The sequence below is a fragment of the Onychostoma macrolepis genome, chromosome 19 (genome assembly GCF_012432095.1).
Source record: "Onychostoma macrolepis isolate SWU-2019 chromosome 19, ASM1243209v1, whole genome shotgun sequence".
Lineage (NCBI taxonomy): Eukaryota > Metazoa > Chordata > Actinopteri > Cypriniformes > Cyprinidae > Onychostoma > Onychostoma macrolepis.
The window spans coordinates 5,884,602-5,912,470 of record NC_081173.1 but is presented as its reverse complement, the minus strand read 5'-3'; the positions used below and the strand labels follow the sequence as shown (position 1 = coordinate 5,912,470).

General features: G+C 35.8%; 2 protein-coding genes and 1 long non-coding RNA gene across 4 annotated transcripts; 1 reads left to right on the top strand and 2 right to left on the bottom strand.

Annotated features, from left to right (window-relative positions):
* Nucleotides 1-75: 75 nt before the first annotated feature.
* Nucleotides 76-15,148, bottom strand: ywhaz (tyrosine 3-monooxygenase/tryptophan 5-monooxygenase activation protein, zeta polypeptide). The gene is made up of 6 exons (XM_058753610.1): nucleotides 14,988-15,148; nucleotides 9,283-9,585; nucleotides 7,057-7,180; nucleotides 2,547-2,710; nucleotides 2,363-2,458; nucleotides 76-1,059 (listed from the first exon to the last, which is right to left on the bottom strand). The coding sequence occupies exons 2-6, from the start codon at nucleotides 9,571-9,573 to the stop codon at nucleotides 1,000-1,002; spliced, it is 735 nt and encodes a 244-aa protein (XP_058609593.1). The 5' UTR covers nucleotides 9,574-9,585; nucleotides 14,988-15,148; the 3' UTR covers nucleotides 76-999.
* Nucleotides 15,149-18,394: 3,246 nt separating this feature from the next.
* Nucleotides 18,395-20,441, top strand: LOC131525902 (uncharacterized). The gene is made up of 5 exons (XR_009267313.1): nucleotides 18,395-18,943; nucleotides 19,082-19,138; nucleotides 19,234-19,290; nucleotides 19,489-19,571; nucleotides 20,055-20,441. It is a non-coding gene; the product is annotated as an uncharacterized LOC131525902 (long non-coding RNA).
* Nucleotides 20,442-23,133: 2,692 nt separating this feature from the next.
* Nucleotides 23,134-27,869, bottom strand: znf706 (zinc finger protein 706). 2 transcript variants are annotated; one of them, XM_058752498.1, is made up of 3 exons: nucleotides 27,709-27,869; nucleotides 26,716-26,851; nucleotides 23,134-23,976 (listed from the first exon to the last, which is right to left on the bottom strand). In XM_058752498.1, exons 2-3 carry the CDS (start codon nucleotides 26,848-26,850, stop codon nucleotides 23,881-23,883), a joined length of 231 nt encoding a protein of 76 aa, XP_058608481.1. In that variant the 5' UTR covers nucleotide 26,851; nucleotides 27,709-27,869; the 3' UTR covers nucleotides 23,134-23,880. The 2 variants fall into 2 exon arrangements, with proteins under 2 accessions (XP_058608481.1, XP_058608480.1); XM_058752497.1 differs by having other exon boundaries at nucleotides 26,716-26,870; nucleotides 27,709-27,867.

Sequence of the window (27,869 nt, the reverse complement as noted above, 5' to 3'; positions counted from 1 at the left end):
ATCCAGGATCTTTCTGGAACGGCCAGGTTTGAGAACGAATGCAACGCAACACAAAAAGACCAAGAGATCATGTGGTTTGTGTTTTATCTGTTTTAATTCCACTAACATGAGATCCAGATCCCTCCGCCCACCCTCCATAACAAATAACAATAATGCTGAGTGTTCCGTATGAAAATTCAAAGACAGTTTCTAGGCAGCCCAATCAGCCAACTCCAGTCACCCTGATTAACTAAAGCCACATGCATTTTAGGCAAGTATCAAAAGAGTAAACAAAACAAACTAAAAACAGATTTAGTAAGTAGTAGTACAAATAAAACAAAACCGAAACTCCTAATAGAAAACAGTATTAATCAGATAAGCGCATGAAAAGCATTACTTACTGCTCCGGTAACAAGACTTTTATATCAAAGTTACAGTATAAGCCATGTGTCAAGTCTTTTTGATCTTAGGTCGACAAAGAGATTGTACGCGTTATTCACCAATGAGAAATCAAACACTTGACAATTGAAGTAGAATGTCTTGCACGAGCCCAATCTGTCACAAGTATTCGTTCATACTGACTTTTGGTTAATTTCCCATGATTCTTTAGGAAAATGAAGGATTCAGTCTAAGCCACAAGAAACCCATCACTAAATGCTCCCCTAGCAAACTCAGAAAAGGGTTCATACTCTCTCTCTCTCTCTCTCACACACATATGCATCTACAGCAAAGTCGATGGTGGCTTGATGGTGACTGGCATCCCATGAGCACATGCATGAGCACACATCAAGCCAACAATCTACACTGCATTCTCCAATCCACAATTAACACATGTTGAAGACAAACAACTGCTGTTTGCCCCCCAAACAAACACACGTACACAAACACAGTCTTTCCTTCACACTCTCAAATCCAAACACACACATAAATGACGGGCTGGTGAGTATGAAGCTGGAACTGTAAAAGCGTCAGCGTTGTCTCTCGCTGTGCTGACTGAAAAGGTTCTTTGTGGAGTTGGCTTTAGTTTTCCCGGCCCTCCTCTGTGTCCTCACCGTCGGCCTGATTGTCAGAGGTCCACAGCTGAAAGCATCAAAGCGGAGGACGTTAAAGTGTGCACATCCATATCTGTCCACTCAAATGTCTATTTATTTTTTTAAATATGGACAATTCAATGGGTAGAAAGGAGCATGATACATCCAGAGCTGTACATCTTATTTGAGAAAAACTGAGAAGTACATAGTTTTTATTACTGCCAGCCGTAAGAAGAAAGAACATTACATCCTGACCTTTCTCGACTTAACTTATGTTTGAACTCTTTATAATCAGGATCATCTTCTGTAGGTAATATTGCATTTTCCATATTTACTTTATTTTTCATTAAAATAAGCAAAATGTGGCAAAAAGCTACATCTGTTTGTAATTGTAATTTCTTACGTTCTTAAGTGTCTTACGTCATGAGCTTTGCATTTTGAAGTTAATATTTGTAAATTATAAATATATATATTTGTATTATTCATCTTTATTATCAAAAATTTGTGCTGTCAAACAATTAATCGCGATTAATCGCTTCCAAAATAAAAGTTTTTGTTTACATAATATATATATGTGTGTGTGCTGTGTATATTTATTATGTATATATAAATACAGACATGCATGCATATATTTAAGAAAAATATCTTGTTTATATATTAAATATATAATATAAATATATAAATGTATATACTGTACATGAAAATATTTTCTAAATATATACTGAATGTGTGTGTATTTATATATACATAATAAATAAACAGTACATAAATATATTATGTAAACAAAAACTTATTTTGGATGCGATTAACAGCGATTAATCATTTGACAGCACTATCAAAAATACTTCATTTCAAGGTGCGTTACCTCTTTCAGAAACACAAGTAAACACTGTGATTGGTAAACATCACCCATTTCATGCGTTTCAGAAGGGCGGAAAACAAAAAAACTCACATTTTGAAATGGGAAGTTAGCTTTGAGGTATGAAACTCTAATCACTTATTTGTGCAAGTATCAAGGACATTTTGATTTTTCATTTCATAACATGTGCATACAACGTGTGAATGCCTCCGAACATATTCATTTAAGGATTTTAACATTTGAATAACTATAGTTTGTAAGTCAATCAAATAAACTTGCTGTATTCCACTAGAGACCTTTTCCAATGACTGTCCAATCTTTACAAGGTTATTACAGACTCCTATTATGATTATGACGATATTTTAGTGAGTGTTTTTTAATTAGGAAAGAGTTAAAGCGCTAGTAAAATCAGTTGCTTGTATGATTATCGGCAATGAAATTCTCAGCTGTTTACATGTCAGTACTGGGTTAATATCAGAAAACAACAACTTACTGTCAGATTGTCTCGAAGTAGCTGCATGATGAGTGTGCTGTCTTTATACGAGTCTTCGGTTAACTGGTCCAGCTCAGCAATGGCATCATCAAAAGCCTACAAAGGAACAAATACATGGTTAAATAAGTAATACCAAGCTTAATTCTGTGTATGCGCTTTGAGCCCCATGAGCACCCATTCTAACCTTCTTGGCAAGTTCACAGGCCTGCTCTGGAGAGTTCAGGATCTCATAGTAAAAGACTGAAAAGTTGAGAGCCAGGCCCAGGCGGATGGGATGAGTGGGCTGCATGTTGTCTTTGCTGATGTCAAAGGCGGCCTGGTACCCTTCCTGAGACTTCTGGATGATATCTGTGTACGAACACACAACATTATTTATGCAAGAATCATTATATACTTTCCCACAGAAAAGCACAGATTAAGGCTGACAATATACACTACTGTTAAAAAGTTTGGGGTCAGTAAGCTGTTTTTTTTTTGTTGTTGTTGTTGAAAGAAATGAATACTTCTATTCAGAAAGGATCCATTAAATTGGTCAATAGAGACGGTAAATATTTCTGTTTCAAATAAATTCTGATCCTTTGAACTTTATATTCATCAAAGAATCCTATAAAATAAAAAAATATATATTTTTTTTATATATCCCAGTTTTCACAAAAATATGAAAACACAACTGTTTTCAACATTGGTCACAATAATACTTTTTTCGAGCAGTAAATCAGCATATTAGTATGATTTCTGAAGGATCATGTGACACTGAAGACTGGAGTAATGATGCTGAAAATTCAGTTTTGCATTACAAAAATAAATTACATTTTAAAATATATTCAGATAGAAAACAGCTATATATAATGGTTATAATATTTCACAATTTTACTGTTTTTATTGTATTTTGTATTAAATAAATGCAGCCTTGTTAAGCATCAGAGACTTTCAAAACCACTGAAAAAAATAAAAAAAATCTTTTACCAACTCCAATCTTTCGAACAGCTGAGCACATAAAATATTTAATCTTAATGAATCTGATCTTAATGTGCTTTTTATATGGCCAGTTAAGTGTCCTAAAGCCGGTTTCATGCCCCCTCCTGCCTTGTGTATGACCAATTCAGCATTTTGTTTGAGTCACTCAAGTTTTGTGAGGCGTGTTACATAAAAGAAGAAATATTGCTCCCCACGATAATTTTGAGAAAACTGCCTGTGGAAAATATGCTTTTACTTGAACTAGACTTTTACGCTTTTAAATCCAACATTAAACACTTTAAATGTATGCCTTATGATGGTTACTGCAGTGGAAAAAATTCAAATAAATAAATCTTCAAAGCCATTTCAAAACATGCATTTTAAGTTTTTCTTTTTTTCTCCACATGGCTGAAAATGAGATATAATTTTCTTCTCCTCTGCACTTTGGAGAGCTGTTAGTAATAGTCAATATCATAGTGCATCAAGAGCTTGCGGTTGCCCGTATTGATCCATTCTCAGAGAGAAATACATAAATATTTGAAAAAGACAGCAGCTCTGTAAAGAGCGTTTGACGAGAGCGCTGTGCCTGATGAGCAGTAATTGTTCATCTGAAGAGCTTCAGGAGGCCGTGGCCGAGCGCTCCACCCGCAGGAGCTTCAGCCCAAACCCCGCTGGACGACACGCGTTATCCAGATGCTGTTGCCATGGTGATGATCATGCAGCCCTTCACACTGACAGTAGTAGGTCAGCGGCTGCTTATGCTCAAACAGACGAGCGCTGTTCTTTCCTCTTCAGAAAGAATCAACGAAATCTGCAGCTTGTCTATAATACTACACAAACAGAGTGATCTAGGATCTGCATCACAGCCTGGTCCTGTTGTTTCCACAGATGGCAGCTTCAGTCAGATCATTCGCTCCTGTGCTGCCATAGAAACACACCAGGCTCTTAAAAATTCATCAAACCCTGCAGTGAGAAGCAGCAGCCCTAATAACCTCATGCATCTATCGGAAAGAGTGAGTTATTACTTCCACAGACGGACTAAGACCACATGAGGAGGGAAATCACTCATTAGCCTCATTAATGAAACCAAGCGAGGTGGAGCAGGATAGACTGAACTGCGTGCTGCAGTACTTCCTGCAACAACACTCCATCTGCAGCAGAGATGTCCGCTTGTGATGAGACAAAGACTGGATGGGGGAAATAAAATCACAACATTTGCATTGTGCTCACTGGAAGCACACAATACACAACCAGACAGGGCTGGGCGATTTTTCCCATTTTATCGATTCATTTGTATTTAATGTTTTGACACGATTTTATTTTTTATTAATTGAGGAATCACGATTTCAAATAGAAATATTGCCAAACCTTAGAATTAGACACTTTGACAATATGCCAATGCTATTGTCCAATGATCCGACCGCATGTTGACACGTGATTAACCACTCACATGTGAAACAGAATGCGCTTTTGTGTTGACAAAGATGCAACGCGGGCAGTGGAATAGGAAAAAATGAAAGAAGATGGGAGTGAACTTCATTAAACTTGAGCGGTGCGCTTTTAGAATGCTGTTTCATGCATGAGACGCTGCAAGAGACAAACGTGTCCATGTTTACATAGAAAAAAACTATGTAAAAGCAGCGCAATCGAATAAAAAACTACTACTGAATTTGTACAAGTTTGTACAAGATGTAGGTGTAGTTCATGCATCTTTTCTGCAAAGTTATTTAACAAGTGACTTGTTTAACGTTCACATGTTGACAATGTGTGGTGCACTTGGACTAGAATTTTCTTTAACTAGAGGGTTAATTAAGAAAAAGTTACTTGAATCATGTCGTAGTTACATTTTCAAGTTGACTAGTTAAAAATCGAAAAAAAATATATATATATTTTATTAAAAAGATATATCGCCCAGTCCTACAACCAAATCATGTGATTGGCTTGGTTCTTTGTAATAAAGCAGAGATATGAGCTACGGTGAGGATATTACATGCGGGCATGAAACCGTCACACTGGACTTCCTTAAATTAATCTGCAAGCTGCTTGTGTCTCAAGAGCTTCATGAACTAGGACACAAGACCTTCAGATCTAAGCCTCCATCCCTCATCTCCAGATATATAATTAATGAAAACTCTGAGTCTGTGGCTACTTCATGAGATTTCTAACTCTATTAAGAGGGTTAATTGATTGACCTCTTGAGTTCAGAAGCATCAAACACAGTCAGGTGGTACTTTTAGGAAACTCTTGCTCTTTTCCAAACCCTAGCAATGTTACTCGCTATTCTAATAGGTGCACAAAGATAAAGAGCATTTTTAATAAGATGGAGCTATTTTCAATCAATTTTTTGAAGGACTTGATAAATTATTTATAAAGGAGATTTCCCCTGATGCTTATAGCAATGCATTCTGAGATTGTCTTCTCCATAAGATGCTGCCATATATTGGCTAAAACGAGGTGGTGTGTTTAAGGCAGCATCATTCTGCCGCATACTGTTTGGATCAGTGTTTGTGTTGGCGTGTGTGAGATGCTTCTAGGTAGGCAGCTAGAGCGTTTGGAGCCGGGCCAGTATACTAGTTCAAGGACAAGCAAATGAGTAAAACAACATTAAAATCACCACAAGAGAGTTATATTTGCAGTTATGTAAGATTTTTCATGTGGACATTATTGCTCTGTTCCAAAACCTAGTGGGCTGTCAATCTGGCCAGCATTTCAAGCATTACTGGCATGCTTTTTAAAATAAACATTAACACAATGCTCATTTAGCCAAATTCTGAGACATAAACTGTAAAAAAAAAAAAAAGGGAAAATAATTACAATATATTATTAAAAATCATTAAAACGTTCTTAATGCATATCACAATTTTTCTTCTCTACTTTAATTTTAACAGTGAACCTCTTTAGTGCTGCACTTTCTTCTGGGTAAAAAATAAAAAGAACGGTTAAATTTTCATTTAATTACATTAAATGAAATAATTATTTATTATAATTATTTATTAAATTGTTAATGTTTTATGCCATCATTTGATTACCACCGATAAAATATTTTGTATTGAACCTTAAATCCAAAAATTAAAACAGACAACACAGAGTTTCCAAAATAAATAAATAATATAAAACAAATAATATTAGACATGCTTGATCATTACAATTTAATTACACCATTAAATCAGAATCCACATAGATTTGTGTGAATAAATAAAACATTTAAAAGGATACTAAAAATTAATTTTTTGTTGAATCTATTGTTAAACTTTTTGTTAATCCGTATACGTTTCATGATTAATTAATTAGACATACTTTTCATTTATCAAAATTTAATTCAACCATTAAAACAATCAAGACAGAAAAAAACAAAACTGAAAACTGATTTAACAGGACCCTAGCACTGTATACCTGCAAGTGGCTTACATTCTGAACCATAAACCATTTCTGTTTTAAAAGAGAATTTGTGCAACATTCCCTCAATAATCAGCCATTAAGGGTGTGGAAGCACAAGTAAAGACCTGTTCCACTGGTAGCTATCAAACCAAAAAAATCTGCATGTGTGTGATGGAGGTGTGGCTGCACAGCAGGCAGCAGACACATGCAAAGCCTCCAACTGAAGAGGAACCACGCTGAACACCAAAGACCAGCTAACATTTAGATCCGTTTCTCAAATCAAAATAAACGATATTAAGAAAAGACAAATGTGCATTTTGAATAAATTTTATATAGATGTCATTTAAGGAGAAGCTCACCGGTTTTCTCGTCTCCTGTGGCGACCTCAGCCAGGTAGCGGTAATAGTCTCCCTTCATCTTCAGGTAGAACACCTGGCTCTCTGCTGGAGAAGTGCTGCGGATCAGAAACTTGTCCAAGAGATGCTGCGGAAGAGAGACACATGGATGTAAATACACGGTCCAAAATAGTAATGTTTCTCACACGTTATTGTGTGAGAAAGAGTGGTTCCCACCCTTTATGCCCAACAAATTTCCATGACTTGTCTATAAATATTTACATTTTTTTGGCAACACATCAAGCCTCATATCTACTCAAATTACTTGATGGCAAACACCGGCCAATCAAGGTTTGTTCTACACTTTCTGGATCATTTCTGGCTTTTTTTAAAGTGCTGAACAAGTGACTGGCCTGTAGTATCTTCAAAGAGAATATTGTTTCTTTATAAATTGATTCATAACCAACATTTATGTACAGCTTTACTCACTTGTCTTTCATCCTTGTTTTATGGCTGTTTGCAGTCCTTTAAATATTGTTGGACTTTCTTCAAGCATATATTCACACTTGATGTGAATAGCTTTTCATTTTGCAATTCACTCCATTTCATTTCATTTTGATGTGAATCGTCATCTCTATCTTGTCAACTTAATTTGGTGAGGAACATCAGGACTACCGGCGAATGCACCTTATCTGGCTCCATGCATGTTGTTCATGTCAAATGCTGTTGAGAGGACGTAAGACGCAACATCCAGCTGGTTCTTTCTTTGCAGAAGCCAACTTCAACCCATTACCCTCCTAATGCCAGATTAAACATCACATTCTTCTGGATACAGTCTAAATAACATCTGGAAAATGTAAGGAATGTCATAACGCAAAGCCTAACATTCCATGTGCCAGCGTTTAAAACGTCTCAGGCAGCAATCCAACTAAAACAGCCCAGAACAAGGAGAGGCAATGGCCCTGTCCGATTCATTAAAGCCTTATCCAGTTGCACACAGTAAGTCTCACCTCCAGTTTCCTGGAAGAAAAAACTCTGTATCCAAAACCACTCCAGAGGAAGAGCCGATTTAGTGACTGCTCAAACAAAGGACTCCATTGTTTTGCTTATCTAGATACAGCTTTGGGAAAAACCAATGACCTCTAGCTACTGACCGGCTGAAGTCCTGCGACAATATCTTACAGGAGGACAGTGCTTCAGTAATTAATTATGAAAATCAGATTTTGTAAAAATTGTAACTAGTTCTGAATGAGAACCAGGGGCCGGATTCATGAAAATTTACTAAAAAAAGAGAAAGAAATTAGGAAATTTCTTAAAGTCACAATGAAATCTAAATTCACAATTCTTATTCTTTTTTAATAATCAAATATCACAGTGTTTATTTGAAATTAATTATCCGGGTTTTTTTTTAATTCATTTTTTATTTTATTATTTCATGTGCCTTTGTAATCTTGAATAAAAATAACTTCCTATTCTTCTTGAAACAGCATCTTTTTTCTGACGGCATGTTCACCAGCACGAGGGCGGGACAACCCGTCATTCACATGAGATCACAGAAATAGCAAACAACAATGATCCAATCAATTCCCGATGGACAAAAATCAAGTCCTGCCCTACATTTCTGTCTCATTCGAGAAGCTCTTTTGGGGGGGGGGGGGTTACCGTGACCAACAAAATATTTGAAATAACAGCTAAACGCGAACACCTTGGATTCGCTGTGTTTGGATGCCGATGTAGGTTCTTAAAGCCATGAACATCAAATAGCAACTCAACATCCACCATTGTTGATGGTGTTTAGGCTTGTTTGGGATGCTTGTGCCGATGCATTTGGCGCTACCGCGCTAGCGTTGCTAGGGGAAATGAGACGTATTCGTATTCCGCCAGTTGAACCAACTCCAAACCAGCAATAGCACTGGCTCTGAACTAGCACCCGGTTCATGCTGGTGGAAAAGGAGTATCATATTTTCTTAATTTTTTATTAAGTTTCGACTTGATTGACTTGCTGATCAACTCAACGAAAAACACTTCAAAGGCCAAAAATAATACGAAAAAAAAACAGTTAAGAAGAACTTTATTCTTAAGAACGTTTCATGAATCTGGCTCCAGCTCTTTATTCCGGACCCTACCTCTGGGTAAAAACAAAAATAAACACCTTGCTGACAGGACATTATTCACATCATCCCATTTAAAATGTCAAGCTCTGCCATGGTTATGATCCCTATCGGCGGTTCTTTCCCTTTCGAAGCTCACCAGAACGTCTTTGCAGATGGCCTTCAGCTCAGTCTCAATCTTCTCACGGTACTCTTTAGCCATCTGCTGTTTGTCACTGCCCTCGGTCTTCTGCTCGATGCTGGACACCACCCTCCAGGCGGACCGGCGGGCGCCCACAACATTCTTGTAGGCCACAGAGAGCAGGTTTCTCTCCTCATCGGTCAGCTCCTCTCCAAGCTCAGTCACTTTCTTCATGGAGTCGGCCATGTCATCGTAGCGTTCGGCTTGCTCCGCCAGTTTGGCCCTCTGCACATGTTGGCTCTTGTCCATGGCTGCTAGGTTCTACAGGAGAGACAGAATTTCAATTACATCATCTCAGAAAGAGGAATTAATATGCAAATTTATAAACTGTGGTGTACTAAATGCTTTGCTAATTGGAGATCTCAATTAGACCATTAAATCTAGCTAAAGATCAATCAAACAGAAGCAAAAATGTGCTGAAAACATATAGAAAACTAATCTGTAATGGTTTTTGTAACTAAATAAGTAAGAGATGACATTCAAATCTGATCTGAATAGGGATGTAATGATTCACTCAACTCACGATTCGATTAACGATTTTGAGTTCACAATTTTTAAGACAAATTATAAATTAAATGTGTCCTTTTATTATTGCTTGGACAAAAGGCAGCATGTTTCTTTGTGAAATTGAAATATAACACTATAATAATATACTAATATAGCACTTGCATATTATTGCTCTTTTGTTGGTTTTGATTGCTTTTATTCTCCTCATTTGTAAGTAGAGGTCGACCGATAGTGGATTTTACCGATACCGATAGCTTGGTTGGACCACACTGGCCGATAACGATTAATCAACCGATAGTTTTCAAAATGGATACTGAAAGAAAGCTAGTGCTTTACTATTTAAAAAAAAACAAAGCAGTAACAGTACTGAACCATACTTTGTAAATGAATAAAAATATTAATATTATTTACTATATTGATCATTAAAGTTATTTCATAGTTTCCTAATGTTAAAAGAAGAAACTTTAAAATTTAAAAATGTAGCCTATTAGTAGCTAATAGTGAATGTTGAAATGAACACACTCTAACAAGGAACAATACTTCTACAGTTTTCATTAATGCTAGGAATGGACTCTTATTGTTAAGTGTTACCATTTAATTTCAACAGTCATGTTTAAATATCTACATAAGGCCATAGCATTAAAATTACATACATATGGATATTGTATGTGTACTCACACACTTTATTTGCTTCTATTTTTTAACACTTGATAATTATCTAATCAAAAAAAAAAAAAAAGTTAAGTCACACACCGGGCAAAAGCGCAGCGCTGCGTCTAGGAGAACTCAGAGGTATCACATACACACACGCTTTTCTGTCGGCTGTATTTAAATGCGCGTCTGGAGTTTCCCGCTCTGTGCAGCGCGCAGTGTCAAGTGTCAAAATAAACAACATGTGCTGTCAGTGATTTCCGCTTCTAGAGGGCCGCTCTCGTACTGTATAAATGCCAGCGGACAACTTCTCAGCCACTCCAGCAATGGTTGCAAACCGGAAAACTATCGGCTTGGTTTTTTTCCGATAACCGCAACTATCGGTGCCGATTTATCGGCAAAACCGATGAATCGGTCGACCTCTATTTGTAAGTCACTTTGGATAAAAGCCTCTGCTAAATAACAAAATGTAAATATAATGTAAATTTCAAACAAAACTGAATTAAAATTTTAAAACAAGCTCCAAATCAAATAAGTAACACAAATAAAAGAAATCTCTTCATATAAACAAAATAAGGCTTTGTCTGTGCTCTTTCCATTTAAAATTAGAGGCAACCACTGCATTTTAATCACGATCCAAACAAAGATGCTGCATACATGCAACATGAGCAATTTTTAATCTAAATTAGATTTGTATACTTTTGAAATTTGAAGCAAAAACAGAATGGTCTGACTTCAGTTTTGTGAAACTACTGTATACATAAAAAATATCTGCATGAAACAAACAGCAGACGAGCTGAATGAGACGCAGATTCACTCTCTGCCAGCAGGTGGCGCTTAAAGCGTTTCCTTGGTTTCCGCTGTAAACAAAGCAGCGCTGTACTTATGAACTTTAATATGCATTATACAGAGGCAAGATGAAAAGAAAAAATACCATCTAAACTTTTCTAAAAGACAGTAATTTCCCCTCAGACATACATTCATATAAACTCCTAGTCCTACCCCTAACTGAATCGCGATTTGTTTAGCATCTCAACCGATTTGAATCGTCACATATATTAATTGATTTTCAACCAGCTCGCGGTTCATCGTTACATCCCTAGATCTGAATAGATTTACAGAGTTTAATAGATTTCCCCAGTGCATAACTTATATCTTACTACAGTTACATGTTTTGCAAAAAGGCTTGTCCTGAGAGCAAGTGAGTCTCTGTTTCACTAAATTAGTGCCGGAGCCGAATGCATGTCAAAAAGATGGAGTACAACAAAATAACATTGTAACATTAAAGGTGCTGTATGTAGGATTGACACCTAGCGGTTGAACTAGGTATTGCGGTTCAAATTCAAAATATTGGAGACGTTTTTTTTTCACTAGGCCCCTCCTCCTCAGACTTGACGCACACGCAGGTTGCCATATTAACAGCACCAACAGGAACGAGGGCACATGCCGATGAATGAAATTAAATACGCCAACTGGCAACCCGGGGTGCCGAAATACAATTGGGTAAACTGGCAGTGGGTGGGTTTCATGAACCATAACAAACACAGACATTCCGGGCCTGAATGCACATTTTCAAAGGAGAATAACTGACTGTAGCACAGATAAACAAGTATGTTAACTTAGCATGGTTCTTAAATATCTGCAAACATATTATGGTATTTTTATGCTTTAGAAGAGTCAAAATCCTCCATACAGCACCTTTAAATATGTTTTATTGGATGTATTAAACGTCGGTTTGAAGTACTACATATAACACTAGGATTTTTACTTTATTAAAGCTGTAAATGTAAATGGACTGTTGTAATGGGGTATCAATGTAAATTTAAATGTATATTTATTTTCATAGCCTTCAATTTACATATTGTTTGGAAGACAATATTGGGCAGATGAAACAACTAAAAATGACTCAAATCCAATTACTCAAAGATTAATCGATTAGCAAAACAATGATTAGTTGCAGTCCTAGTGTAAATACGATAAAATGGCTCCACTTTCTCAACTCCCATTGGCAATAGCCACAATGCATCACTGTTCATCCGCATAAAGTTAAACTCAACTTTGTTACATCACATACATACTCATACTCTTATCAACTATCATTGAAAATAAAGGATATCGGTCGCTAAAAAATGCAAACGCAGACAATGCAAATTGGTGCAGGGCAATATAGCTAAAATCACTGGTTAATATTTTGACAATACAAAATATAATTATTAAATCCTTACATATTTAAAATATTATTTTTTAAACACATTAAAAGTCTGTTCACACCAAGAATGATAACGATAAAGATAACTACTAAAAAAAGTGATTTGAAAAATAACTATACTTGAAATATAGTTACTAATCGTTACCAGTTGTGGTTTGGACTTCCCTAAACTCATGAAATTAAAACGATTATTAAACTTTAAACTTATGATTATTACAAAAACTTTATAGTTAGCATTATGGTTATCCTTGTAGCAAACATGTCTTTAATGATAGCTATAAAGATAACTATTTTAGAGTCCACACCAATGGACATTAACATACGGTTTATTATAAGCACACCGCAGTTTTGTTGTCTGCCACTTCAAATGCTCGAGATCTCGAAAGTCTGATGGATTCTGTGATTCATTGTATTTACCGTATGCAAAAAACAACAACTATATTTCAACTAGACCTATATTGTTTCTCTGTGTCGTTACTGTTGTAGTTATGGTGTGGACTTCACTATTCTCATAGAATTAGATTGATTATTAAAAGTGTATAAGTGTGAACAGGCCTTAACAGTTTTAGTGCTTGAATTTGATCTGACTTCACTTTGAACGAATTAATTCGCAAAGCAAAAACAGACAAAGTAGCCGATTTAATTACTAAATATCTAAATCATACAATAACAACACAAAAGTTTAGTATATATATATATATATATATATATATATATATATATATATATATATATATATATATATACACACATTTTATTTTTTTGCAATTTCACACGCAACCAAGTTCGAATACCAGAACCACTCTGATTACCTGTTAATACATTTTAATTATAGCAAATATGATGTTGGCATATATGCTGAAAGGTTTTTTTTTTTTTTCATTGAAATAACTACATTTAGTCTTAGTTTTTTCTAATCGGTTTAAATTAATGTTTATTGCATTATTTCGGTTTAATGCGTGTTACACCATGCCGGTGTTTAGTGTTTGTGTGAATGACACTGAGCCTTCTATAAATATTAGTATTTTCCTTCTCAGCTTGTGGGAAAGCTGCTTGTGATGAGCTTTGGTTCATCACGTGACTCTCTCATCACCACCTGCTTTTTTGGTGGTCATCAGTGTATTACAAAGGTACTACACAGATGTCAGTACTTCAATAATCAATAGGTTGGTATATTAACATTATATCAGTTCATGAAATACGGTTTTTAAATGTAAATTTAAGTTAAACCCGTAAAACATAAATGTTGCTACCGTATTTTTACGGTAAAACTCTGGCAACCACAGCTGCCAGTTTTTTCTTTTACCGTAATTTTTTTTTTACAGTGCATTTCACATGTGATATGACAGAAAAGGAGTGAAAATGGCCAAAAATGCGGACATGCCTTCGCCGACCACGCCCAGTCTACACAGCAGCCCAACAGCAAGCAGCGAACAATGTTTAAACAAGACACCCCATATATCAAAAAAAAGGCTGATCTCCTGTCTGATGTCTGTCTGATCGCGGTCCATCCGGGAATTTATGCGTGCGAACTCCTCCCGCCCTGCGCTCGCGCGTTGCGCTCTTTACCTGACGTTACCTTTCTAGCGTCCGCTTTGTCTCAATACGAAACCACGCTAGACCGGGCAGCTCGTTTGCCCCCCATTTAATCCAACAACAGCCTTTTAGACAATGAGAATATATTACATTGTGCTGACAAAGACCAAAACACCTATTCATTTCCATAAGCAAATTCATAATGACACACACTGTAGCTACCTTCAACTGACAGGAACTCCACAGTAACGTTAGTAAAGCAGTGAGGTAAACGCCCTACTTTTCGCCTAATGTGCCCGACATGATCTGGCTTGCCAGATATCCTCCAAGACCAAGCTTGAATGCGATAGATCACATTTTCACACTTATATTCTCACTAACATACGAATAAAGACAGATGAGGCGATATTTGCGTGCGGAGGAGGAGGACTCATCCTTCCGTTGTCTGGAGAGCTGAAACGGTTGAAGCACTACGAGGAGCGAAAACGCGGAAAACAGCGTTTATTAAGTCAAATAACAGGCCGAGCTTCGTTTTAGAAGTTAAACTTATCATTCCGGTATTATCCGTGCTGAACCCAGCCGTCATTGAGGCATTTCTCAAGCAAAAGCTTTGAAGCATCCCTACGGCAAGCGCTTATTACGAACAATTTCGAATGATATAAACAGTTTAGTTAAAACGAGCAGACACGAAACAAAGAAATACGGCTCTTATGTGTGCGACAGCGCACTGAAGAGTTGAATGAAACGAAAGTAAGCTAACCTGTGAATGAGAGCGGTCTCCTTCTGTACGGCTCAGCTGCCACTCTGCGACTGTGGCGCGCGGCGCAGCGTTCCTCTGCGATCCACGGGGTTTCCCTCCCACTCACGCGCTGCTGGAGCAGGGGCTGGGCAGGGGCCGTGACGTCAACCGCTGCCTAGGCAACCGGGGTTTTGATTGGCGTGCGCCGCAAGGATAGCGCGTTTGATTCCGAGGAACCTAATGAGAATGAGTTTAACCCTGTAAAGCCTGACGCTCAGAACAAGCTATTTATAAAACCTCTTGAGAATATAATAGAGTGAGAATATGGAGCTCATGCGCCATTCTTATTCTAAAGTGCAGATGCCAAAAAATTAGATGACATTTTGATAGCTTGTGCAAAATCAATGAGATCAATAAGACTTGCATGAAAAGCATATTAATATCAGTTGTCACTCTATAGCTCTCAGTTATGTCTTAGATCGGTGTTTTATGATCAAAGCTCTGCAGTATTTATTATGAGGGGGAAAACATGCAATGCAATGCAATGATGATTGAGAGGTGAACAAATACACGTTCCTCAAAATATGATTTTTGATTATGAAAAAAAATGATGTATGGATAATCAAGTAAGTCCAGATAGTGAAATATTGCTAATAATATAAAATATATTCTAACTTTTACTTTATGTAAACTAGTAAAGACTTCACAAAAGGCACATGTTTTTTTTTAATTACACTAAAATGCCTTTTATTTGCTAATAATGTGTAGTAGATTGCGTACAACATGATTTTCAGCAAAGCTGATCATGTTGATAATTTAGGCCTTTGTGTATTCACATATTAAAAATGATACAGTCAGTAGGCTTCATAGGGTTAATGTAATTTATGCATTTGACTCATTAATTAGATCACAATGAAAATATTTAATTTTATTAATTAATAAAAATGTTTTATTTTATTTATTTAAATGTTAATACTATCTTTTATTTTAATATTTAATTAAATTTTAATTAAAACATATATAATTCCCATTATTATTTTTTCTTCACTTTATTATGATTTTCTCCACCTCAGCAGGTTACACCATACAATTATAGATATAGAATGATTGATAACATGTGTGTGTACTTATTCTACACAAATAAACAGCAACTCCGAACCAAAAAAGCCCAACCACAAAAAAAAAAAAAAGAAAAAGAGTAGTGAATAATAATATAACAACATAATGATAGTAAAATGAAGTAAAATAAATAAATAGAAAACCATACCATTATTTCTTTCTTTTATTTTATCCCCCTTTTTCTATATTTTTTCACACTGTTTAATTGCATAATAAATGACTAACGTTCACTAGTGGATGTCATGCATCAAAGTGTTAATGAAACGGATGCATTGCTCTCTTTTGGATTTATTTAACTTTCGAAATGTGTTGCTTAATTGTCTTATTTATACACCCTCAGTTTCACTGTAATGGGGTTTGTCATAATGTAGCACAATAGTTGACCCAGAGGACGATACATCAGTGTGTGAGACTGCATGCTTTTTGTATAGATGCTGTCATCAAAAAAATAAAAAATAAAAAAAATAAAATAAAATCATTACACACAAAGACGATGAAAGAGCAGAGGAAGACAATATTGTCTGCGCAGCTGCATGGTCTGAGTACATGGCGTCAGAGAGCAGCTCGGCCCCTAAACTGGAGCAGAGGAACCAGATACTAATAAAAGCTGAATCTCAATTATCTCCCATCGAGGTCCATAAAGAGAACATGTGCTAATTTTTAACAGGGTCACATTTTCTCGTTGGAACGGCGTGTTAAGATGTTACAACCCAATTTATGGGTACAGTCACACCAGCATTGTAAGATCTTGATCCTGTTGGCATGGTTTTCAATGCTAAATCGTTTATGTAATTGTTATAATGTGACTCTCTAGAGATAATTGTTGTTGCTCAATAAGGTATACTTTCTCAAACGTAAGATTTTGACTCATAAAGAGGGATTTTTACCCCACCCGCAGCCACACCTACCTCAACATGCTCAGCTCCGATTCACCATCATTGTCATCGGTGAGTCACTGATGACACAGACTAGAGGTCATTCACACAAATCAGCTCAATCCAGGGACAATTAATTATAATACGCAGTTACACACAGCCAACAAAGAAACAGAACAACTGCATTTGAGAAACTGAAGATTAATTAATTTTTGGTTTTGTTTTACATGATTATGCATAAGATGCACAAATCCTGAGTTGTTTGTTATGACAACTACATTTGATAAACTATTACTTAACCTAGTTCAATTTAAACAGAACATCAAGGCCCGCCTTTAACATGGTGATTTTGGCCTGTCACACCTTTAAAGGTCTAGACATTTTCAGAATTGTGTCACAATAATCTTGAGAATTTATATTCATTTCATTGTTATAAAAAGCTATTTTTAATCGCAAACTATGTTTTAAGAGTTTCAGGTGATATTTTACCATATTTGTGGAAAAATCATTTCCGGTGAGTGATCTGAAGTATTTTGTATTGTCCTGTTTATTGTAATAGTCTCTCCATCAGAATGCTTTATTGGAGGGTGTGTCATCAGTCCTGACTCGTCTCAACCTGCAGGGCAACTTCCTGTTGGTCCACTGACTGTCTGAATTCTCCTGAGTGAGACTGGGACAAACAGGGATTGGCTCTGGGAAAAGTAGTGTCATTGTTATCTAAATCTGATACAGGCACCCTGTGGTTAAATGCCTGTGTTCAGGGCAGAAGCAATTATGACAAACTGACTAATAAAATTACCAAGTAAAGCACAAAATCAAAATAAATTCCTGTGGTGATTCAACAGTACACCTTGAACAGTATTTTTTTCTTTCCTCTTAATTCATAATAAAACATTTACCCCCATTTTCACAGACAAGGCTTAAGCCTAGTCCCAGACTAAAGTGTAAATCTGAGCTGTTTCAACTGAAAGAAACTTGCACTGACTGATCTTTAAATATGTCAGTGCCTTGTTTTGTCTCAAGATGCACACCAGTAATGTTTTTTCCTAAGGCACATTTATAAAAATTACTTAAACGTCCTAATTGAACTATGGCCTAATCCTGGCTTAGTCTAGACTGTGTCTGTGAAACCAGGCCTCAAATTATTACTGAAATAAAGATACTACAGTTACAAAGTGGTTTAGATTTAAATATGAAAAGGACTAGTGTTATTTTAATACTTATAGTATACTATTATAGTATTTATTAATATATTTTAAGTTAGCTTTTATATATATGTATATATATATATATATATATATATATATATATATATATATACAGGTGCTGGTCATATAATTAGAATATCATCAAAAGTTGATTTATTTCACTAATTCCATTCAAAAGTGAAACTTGTATATTATATTCATTCATTAAACACATCACAGCAAAATCTCCAGTGTTGAAATCCTAGTGTTAAGGACTTTTAGAGTAAAGTGTTAAGGTTGTGGTGTTGAACTTTAAGGGATTAACACTAGCTAGTAACTCTGTTGAGTGTTATTAGTGACATCCGGGACATTTGCTCGTGTGCGCGCTTGACCCATCTGGAATATTTTTCAAAGACGCCATTTTCTTAGACTCGCGATGCGGAGCATATGAGGACGGAAAACAGCGAAATTAAGTGTTTAATTTTACTCACAATATGTGTTTTGTAATATCATATCGTTTTATAGCGATATTTACGAGGTGTGTGCGCCTAAACTTTTTTTAAAGACATTTCTTCCACTCGCGAGGCGGACCAGACAAGGACGTTTCTTTTTAAAAGGGAAACGCCGAAAGTTAAGTGTTTTATCTCATTTAAGTTATATGCATTTCACAACATCATATTGATTTATAGCGATATTTGTGTGATGTGTACACAAACTTTTTCTCAGAGAGATATTTTTCTTCACTCATGATGCGGAGAAGACGGGCAAATTGGTTTTATCATGGAAAACACCGAAAGTAAGTGTTTAACCTCATTTACAAAATAATTATACTCATTTATATTATATATAAGTTTACTCATTTATAAAATAATATTACTTTATGACGATATTGTTATGCTGTGCGCGCCTAAACGAGCCTAAACGTTTCTCACAGATGCATTTGAATGGCTATGTATTGACGCGGACGTCACTTTTAACAGGGCAAACATAAGTAAGTGTTTTACCTCATTTAAAATTTGTGTTTTATTACATCACATATTGATTAATAGCGATATTTATGTGTTGTGTGCTCTAAACCTTTCTCAGAGAGACATGTTCTTTCACTGGAGATGCGGAAGTTGGTCTTCTGAAGGAAAACACTGAGTGAGTTAAATTGTTAGTCATTCAAAGTGATTTTGTGCCCTCACAAGTCTTGGAATATGGCACATGAGTCGCATAAACTACTTTAGACACTTTATTATCTTTTTTTAAAGCATGAACGTGTTTTGTGTTCAGCAAATGTGAATCATATAGGTTTGGAATTACAATTTTAAGTTAACTGTTCCTTTAATATTGTTACAGATGATGTGCTTGAAGAGTATGAAGCCACCAATACATTAAGTGGGATGAGAAGAGCTTTGTTAGGACACATACCAGAGACATGGGTAAGCCGGCTCTTAAGCCACAATTGCATATTTTAAGATTATTGATTGTCATGCTTAATTTTTTTGATTATTAAACAATAATAATAAAGAGTCTGATCTCCTTCTAAAAATGTTTTGTAAAAAAACGCATCAAATGTAAGTTTTTGGTATGCTTGCATTGTCATTTATGTTCCGTCCCATTTATGTGCATTCATGTTGGTAGGAGTCCAACCATAAGTGAACAGTAAATGTTTACTTGTACTCATGCCTTTCCACAGATGCCATATATGACAGTTTCTTCTGTTGATTATTCAAAATATCTATTTTTGTGTTCCTCTGAAGACAGAAGGTCCTACAGGTGTGGAAGCACATGAGTATAAATAAATGACAGAATTTTCAGTTTTGGGTTAACTATTCTTATATTGTAAGTGAGACTTGTCCCTGACATTTCACCTGATAAATGGATTTGAAATAATCCTTTTTGTTTTTTCTCCTATTTTACAGGAGCACTTTTGTGATGCTGCAAGTGGGAGTTGGGTATCTTGCTTGGCTGAAAGCTGCAGAGAAACACATCTCGTCTTGCAGAAAACTACTCTTTACAAGGAAGTCCAAACACCATTAGCAGACTTTGTTCAGTGAGCATTAACATGCATTCTGCCTGGATGCTAATGAATGGGATGCTGTTGTCTAAACTGATAAATGTAAGCGTTATAAACCTCATGACATTAAGTGTACATATGGACCAAATAAGAATATGTATTTTCACTGATTTGCTTTGACATTATGATGTTTTAATTGTTGTAAGAACATGTTCTTTACATGCATTGAATGTGAAAACATTTTTCTCAGGGAAAAAGATTTACAATGTTTCAATTAAAAATTGTAAAAGTGTATTGTTTTGTGAGTTTATTTTTTTATATTTTTACCTGAACATTGGTGCAGTGTTCACCAGTTGAGGGAGTTAAATTCACTCTTTAAAATTTGCAGTGTAGGTATGTTTTAATCTGCATTACCATTTTAAAATAAGTATTTACATTAAATCAACATTAAATAAATACACTGGGTGTATAGGATTAAGTGTTAAACGTGTATACTTGCGAGTAATAATTTCTTACCACCATTAGTGTTTAAAATTAAACACTAACACAGTGTTGGTATAATAAACAATTTCGTCAGTGTTGTTTTAACACTAGCAAAGATGGACCTGTATGTTCACCCGGAAAGTGTTAATTTTAACACCCATGGTGACAAATCTCCCAACATATTTTTGCTGTATATTTCAAATGTTTATTTCTTTTAATTTTGATGATTAGAGCTTACAGCTCATGAAAGTCAAAAGTCAGTATCTCAAAATATTAGAATATTTACATTTGAGTTTGAATAAATGACCATCCCTACAGTATAAATTCTGGGTATCTCTTGTTCTTTGAAACCACAATAATGGGGAAGACTGCTGACTTGGCAATGATCCAGAAGACGAACATTGACACCCTCCACAAAGAGGGTAAGTCACAGAAGGTCATTACTGAAAGGTGTGGCTGTTTACAGAGTGCTGTATCAAAGCATATTAAATGCAAAGTTGACTGGAAGGAAGAATTTGGGTAGGAAAAGGTGCACAAGCAACAGGGATGACCGCAAGCTTGAGAATACAGTCAAGCAAAGCCGATTCAAACACTTGGGAGAGCTTCACAAGGAGAGAACTGAAGCTGGAGTCAGTGCATCAAGAGTCACCACGCTCAGACGTCTTCAGGAAAAGGGCTACCAAGCCACTTCTGAACCAGAGACAACGTCAGAAGCATCTTAACTGGGCTGTGGAGAAAAAGAACTGGACTGTTGCTCAGTGGTCCAAAGTCCTCTTTTCAGATGAAAGTCAATTTTACATTTCATTTGGAAATCAAGGTCCCAGAGTCTGAAGGAAGAGTGGAGAGGCACAGAATCCATGTCACTTCATGCTTCCTTCTGCTGACAAGCTTTATGGAGATGCTGATTTCATTTTCCAGCAGGACTTGGCACCTGCCCACACTGCCAAAGGTACCAAAAGCTGGTTCAATGACCATAGTGTTACTGTGCTTGATTGGCCAGCAAACTCACCTGACCTGAACCCCAGAGAGAATCTATGGGGTATTTGTCAAGAGGAAGATGAGAGACACCAGACCCAACAATGCAGATGAGCTGAAGGCCACTATCAGAGCAACCTGGGCTCTCATAACACCTGAGCAGTGCCACAGACTGATCGACTCCATGCCACGCCGCATTGCTGCAGTAATTCAGGCAAAAGGAGCCCCAACTAAGTATTAAGTGCTGTACATGCTCATACTTTTCATTTTCATACTTTTCAGTTGGCCAAGATTTTTAAAATCCTTTCTTTGTATTGGTCTTAAGTAATATTCTAATATTTTGAGATACTGATTTTTGACTTTCATGAGCTGTAAGCTCTAATCATCAAAATTAAAATAAATAAATAATAAATATATCAGTCTGTGTGTAATGAATGAATATAATATACAAGTTTCACTTTTTAATGGAATTAGTGAAATAAATCAACTTTTGATAATATTCTAATTATATGACCAGCACCTGTATATATATATATATATATATATATATATATATATACATACATACATATATATAATAGATTTTATATTTAATATTAATAATTTTGTTGTGATTTTGTCATTTTATTAGTGTGTGTGTGCATATATGTATGTGTATATGTATATATATATATATATATTTTTTTTTTTTTTTTCTTTGTGTTTCAGTCATTGTGACCCAGAAAGGATTTCCTTTTTCCTGAAAATGCTAGTTAATGTTATCACATTGGACTGACTTTGCTCATGCGGGGTATAACAACTTCCCCAAAAATCTTGAAATTTTTTTTAGACTTTCAACTGATGATGTTTGTACTTTTTGGGGGATTTTACAAAAAACGTATTTATAAATTTCTGCACCTAAAAATACATCCCCAAAATAAGCTCGGTCTACAATCAATCAGTTCCCAAAAATAATTACAAAATGTGTGCTAATTAAAAAAAAAAAAAAAAAAGATTAAATCAAAAATTTTGCCAATAATATAGCATATTGAGAGATTAACAAGAAATTTTTAAAAGGCCGATCATTTTTGACAAGGAACACCAAAATAGGCGAAGGACTTTCAGCACAGCATAAGGGTTAAACTTACTTATTTCAGTTAGTTGCCAAAGCAACAGTTCAAATTTTTAAGTTTACATAGCTTTATTCCAATTAACAAAAATAATTACTGATAGTTTTAGTTAATAACAACAGTAATGAACAATCATTGTGCAAATCTGCATGCATTTAGCTACTGTAAAACCAGTTTAAAAGATCAGTTGACATTGGCTCCAGGTCAAACAGGCAGAGTCCGATTCGGTTTGCTTCTGCTGTGATTACTGACCTGCTGTGTTGTTGCCAAGGTAATGATGCATAATAACTGCCCTAGAAACACTGTTCCTTGTTGCCACTGTCAATTCTTTTTCCATTCACACATTGAAAGTATATTTAGATCATGTTTTTAGACTCTGGTTTCTTACCAGCTGTGTTGAAGACATGCCTCATAACGTCATAAAGTTAAATTTTATTAAAGAGATATATTACATTGGTGTGGAAACCAGGCGGCTTGAGCAGGAATATCAAACATTGAGGCGATATTGTTTGAGATAATTCCAAAGAGAAATAACTTTTGCAGCAACATTAAATTAATACAGTAACCTCGGGCACATCCAGTGATTTACAGAAACGCATCAGATTCCAGTTTCAGTGTACAGAACCAGTTTGTTTTGGACTAAAAGAGACTGATCGCTGGAAAGCAAAATTAGTAAATGAGAAAAGTAAAGTAAGAAAAAAAAATCAAAATAAAAGTTTTTGCCCAGGCTAAACGTCAAGGAGTGGGAAACCGCTCCCATGTCCATTTGCACTCATCTATGTCTTATCTACCAAGCAAAAGCAGACAATTATGTCCGTAACTACCACATTTCTGATACTGATGATCAACTGACGATCACTGGTAGTGTTCTAATGTCTCTCAATCTATTAAATTACACAAGTAAGATGAGAAAAGAAAGCGTGTGAGTGCAGGTTGAGGTAATACACTGATCTGATCGTAGCCAAGGCAAGTGCTCTGAAACAGTGTTGAGAGGGAAGCTAATCGTCATCAGTCTTTGATCCACGGGATTCATGTCTGCAGTGAAGGGGAAGATGCATGTATAAAACTTAGGTAAGAGCACTGATCCTGTCCTCCTGAATAAAATTTGAGATCAGGACTCTTATTGTGACGTTTTATACAGTCAACCTCTGGTGTCCGGGCCGTTCACGCCTCCACGCCCTCCAGCTCTGGGGGAAGAGGGCTCTTGGGGTGCTTGCTCTCAAAATGCTGCTTGAAGGTCTTGGGATCTGGCATTTGCGACTGTAAAACAGAAGGGTTTCATGGTTTAGTTTACCATGCTATGGCTCATGGAATCCAGGTCTGGCTTCATTCTGGTATGAAACAAACACTTTGTACAAACCAATTAATTCCTGAATGATTTTGGGTGACCAAAATCACATTAACTGTATTAGGGTTGTCACAATTTCCGCTTCTCTTGATTAATTAAGATTAATCATTTGCAATATTGTTATTTTATCCTGCAAACATTCTGTTCATTTTTGTTATCTTGCATTGCTCGGGGTTGCCAGATGTCAAAATCTTAAATCCACCAATCACAGCTTTTCAATGGATACATTTTTACTAACATATATACACACACACACAGAGTATAACTTCAGTAAAACTAACTCGTTGTTTATTAGTACTTATAAAGCACATATTAATGCCTTATTCTGCATTACCATAATTTAGATCCCTTAATCCACCCCATACCTAAACATCACAACTACCTTACTATTAATAAGTAGCAAATTAGAAGTTTATTTAGGCAAAAGTCACAGTTGATAGTTAGTTAATAGTGAGAATGGTTCCCCAAACTAATAAATAAATAAATACACACACACACACATATACATAGATACATACATATATATATATATATATATATTAGTGCTGTCAAACAATTAATCACGATTAATCGCATCCAAAATAAAAACATTTTGTTTACATAATATGAGTGTGCACTGTGTATATTTATTATGTATATATAAACACAAACACATGCAATATGTATATATTTAAGAAAAATATGTTATATTTATATATGAAATATTTCTATATAATTTAAAATATAATAATATAAATATATAAATGTATATACACATGTAAACATTTTCAAAATACATACCGAATGTTTGTATAGTAATATTCATAATAAATAAACTCGGTACACATACCTTGTAAACAAACTTATTTTGGATGCGATTAATCGTTATGACAGCACTAATATATATATATATATATATATATATAAAATACAGATGGTTTCAAATCAGCTCAAAAACTCATTATGAAACGAATTAAATGTAAGCAGTAATGCAGGTCTACAGAAGACAGTGTCATTATTCAGCTCAATACAGTTCACCAACAGTGCCATTATTGCAAAGTTCATCAATTATGAAACAAGTTCAATTCCTGTATAAGCAACTCTACAGAAGGCAAGTGTGTCATAATTTTGTTAAAGTCAGTTCAGTGTTAATTCAGTTTAATAACAATGTCCATGTTACCAAGTTAGTGTCATTATTCAACTCAATTTAGTTCAATTTTTGTTTCTCATCCAACAGTGTCTGTGCAGTTAAATTGGTAATATTGGTCAATATTAACTGTCTTAATATTAAACCCTAACTGAGCAAGTGAAAGCTGACAGCAGCGGAGAGACAAATCTTCCCATTTTAGAGAACTCCACTGACAGATTCTGCTCAAATAAAAGGGTACCAGCCAGTCTGTGTTCCTTCACGAAGTGCTACAACAAAGTCTTTTATCATTTTAATAGAAAAAAATGCTAACAATTTGGAATCAATGGAATTAATATCAGGAATTTCACAGTTTTTGCTTTTGAGAGAAGCTTTTACCAGTATTTCATAATGTAGAGAGTGTTTTAATTGTATATGGTAAATATAATAAATCAGGAAACTAGATGAGGTAAAATAAACCCTGCATGTGAGTTGATGTTCTCTTAATATCTTGCTTAAAATTCTAATGCAATGTAAAAATTTATTTTAAATCCTAATTAATAACTGTGATTATAGGTAAAATTAGCATGATTATTTGTTTAGTCATTAATGTGCAGCCCTAAAATATACATACAGTATCATAAAGGTGTGGTCACATCTACCATTGTCTGCCAATTTTCACAGGGGAAAACAATTATTTCAATAGGAATCCAGGCGATGAGGAATTTCACTAAAGATTTCCCCACACAGATTTCACAACAGGTTCGAGTTGGTCATATCAATTCACCGCATTTCCCAACAGAAAGCTGCTTGCTTTGATGATGACTTCTCTGTGAGCTGTGCTTCATACATCATTACTCGATTGACAATGGACTTCTTGCTAATGTTGACCACAGCTTCAAGAAACTGAATGCAAGTATTTTTTACCTTAAAATACACTGACTTCTAATGAGGATAACGGCTTCTGTTACTTTCCTACACTCCCCCAAATGTCTTTTCTGGAGTATGTCAGTTTGGTGAGTGGATTGCTTTAACAACAGCAACAAATGCAAGTGTACAGCAAACAAACCATTGTAATTAAGACATATTTCATTCACTTAACTGTATGTGGCTCCGCAGTCACAAAACTACAGGTAAAATACATCATCTGATGGTGATTTTAAGCGGTTTTGTGCCCATGAATCTCATGTGTGGCTCTCAGTTACTGGTAATTGGTAGAAGGTGTACTGACAAGTCAGATTTTTTTTTTCCTACAGTGAATAACTTTCATAGTCAGAAACAAGTTGCAGCTTGAGAACAAAATTTCCCAACACATTCATTGTCTACACACACCCATTTATAAAATCAGCTTTATATCGACAGCATGCAGGGAAAACATGGGTTCCTTACTTTGGCCCGTGTTCAGAAAATGTCCAAAGTGTATACAATTAAGTTCAAAAAGCATAAAAAGTGCAATCTGTCATAAGTGGGTATTGAAACTTGGTTGAAAAGAACATCTAAGGATGATCTGTTGGGGTAAAAATAACCGGCTATAATTACCACTGACCCTGCAGACGCCACATGTGAACACCAGTGCCGCTTTCGCCGCGGTCTTCTGGTCGTGGCCTTTGGATTTCTTGATCTCTGCCTGCTTCTTGGCGTTTTTCTGCTGAGACTGGATTTTCTGGTGTCCACGAGCCATGCTGTTGGATGGAAGACAAACTGACGTCGACAACATACAGAGAGTGAAGTATGAGTCACACAGCCAATGGATTTACATACTCGGCTATCAAGAACAAACAAGACACAGAATCAACTGCAAAACCTCATCATTATGTGCCGTGTTTGTGTGCCGGTTATCTAGCAACAAACCAAACTCCACATCATTTATTGTGCTAATAAAAATTCAGTCAGATAAAACTCCACCAGGACTGTGTCTTGTCTCCTATTGAGGGTATATGAGGCTTAACTAACACTTAGAGTACACCATGTTCTGCCTTTGGCTTAGTTTAAAACAATAACAATGTCAGGCAGCTGATGTTGTGTTGTTGCTCAATACAGAAACCACAGAGTGATCAGAAGACACAAGCTGCTTCATATGAATATTACAGTAGAATAATGTCTCCAGTTAACAGCTATTCCAGTATGTTAGGCTTTCTAAATAAATAATAATATATTAGTACACAATAAGGGAGAGTTTTAATGTTCAATGTTAGCTGTTTGTGAGCTAGCTGTCAATGTACATTAAGGTTCGTTAGCACATTAGCTCGACAGCTAGCACTATTTCACCCTACACCATCGATGTATGTCGATAACCAGAGTTTAAAAAGACGTTCAGGAGCTCAAAACCAAATATCAAATAAGTAAAACCTCGCATGCTTTAAGAGTTTACGTAAATTAGTAAGTAAACATACTGGGCTTAGTTAACAACACCATATGGCTAGCCAGCTAGCATGCTAAGCACACTAACAAAATCAGACCTTTCGACACACCAACATACGGGTTGATAAAATACGACTATATGTTCTTTTATATCTAGAACTAAGTGTTTTGGGCATACCTGGCGAACAGATGAGATCCGCTGGCAGCTCTTGAGCTTGTTAAGTGTACTCCCGCACGCTTCTGACAGCTGTGCTCTTCCCAGAGCGCCTCTCCTGTAGTTCCTGCACTGACCACAGCGGCGCCGAGCGCTAGAGAGCCGCATGCGCTCCGCACGTTACA

Bases quoted from the DNA above. Each gene is read 5' to 3' on its own strand.
- ywhaz (XM_058753610.1), bottom strand. From the start codon at position 9,573: ATGGACAAGAGCCAACATGTGCAGAGGGCCAAACTGGCGGAGCAAGCC. The intron at 2,459-2,546 runs GTTAGAATGGGT...GTTCCTTTGTAG, and splicing joins CCTGTGAACTTGCCAAGAAG to GCTTTTGATGATGCCATTGC. The intron at 1,060-2,362 runs GTAAGTTGTTGT...TGATGCTTTCAG, and splicing joins TACTTCGAGACAATCTGACA to CTGTGGACCTCTGACAATCA.
- znf706 (XM_058752498.1), bottom strand. From the start codon at position 26,850: ATGGCTCGTGGACACCAGAAAATCCAGTCTCAGCAGAAAAACGCCAAG. The intron at 23,977-26,715 runs GTCAGTGGTAAT...TCTGTTTTACAG, and splicing joins TCACATGTGGCGTCTGCAGG to TCGCAAATGCCAGATCCCAA.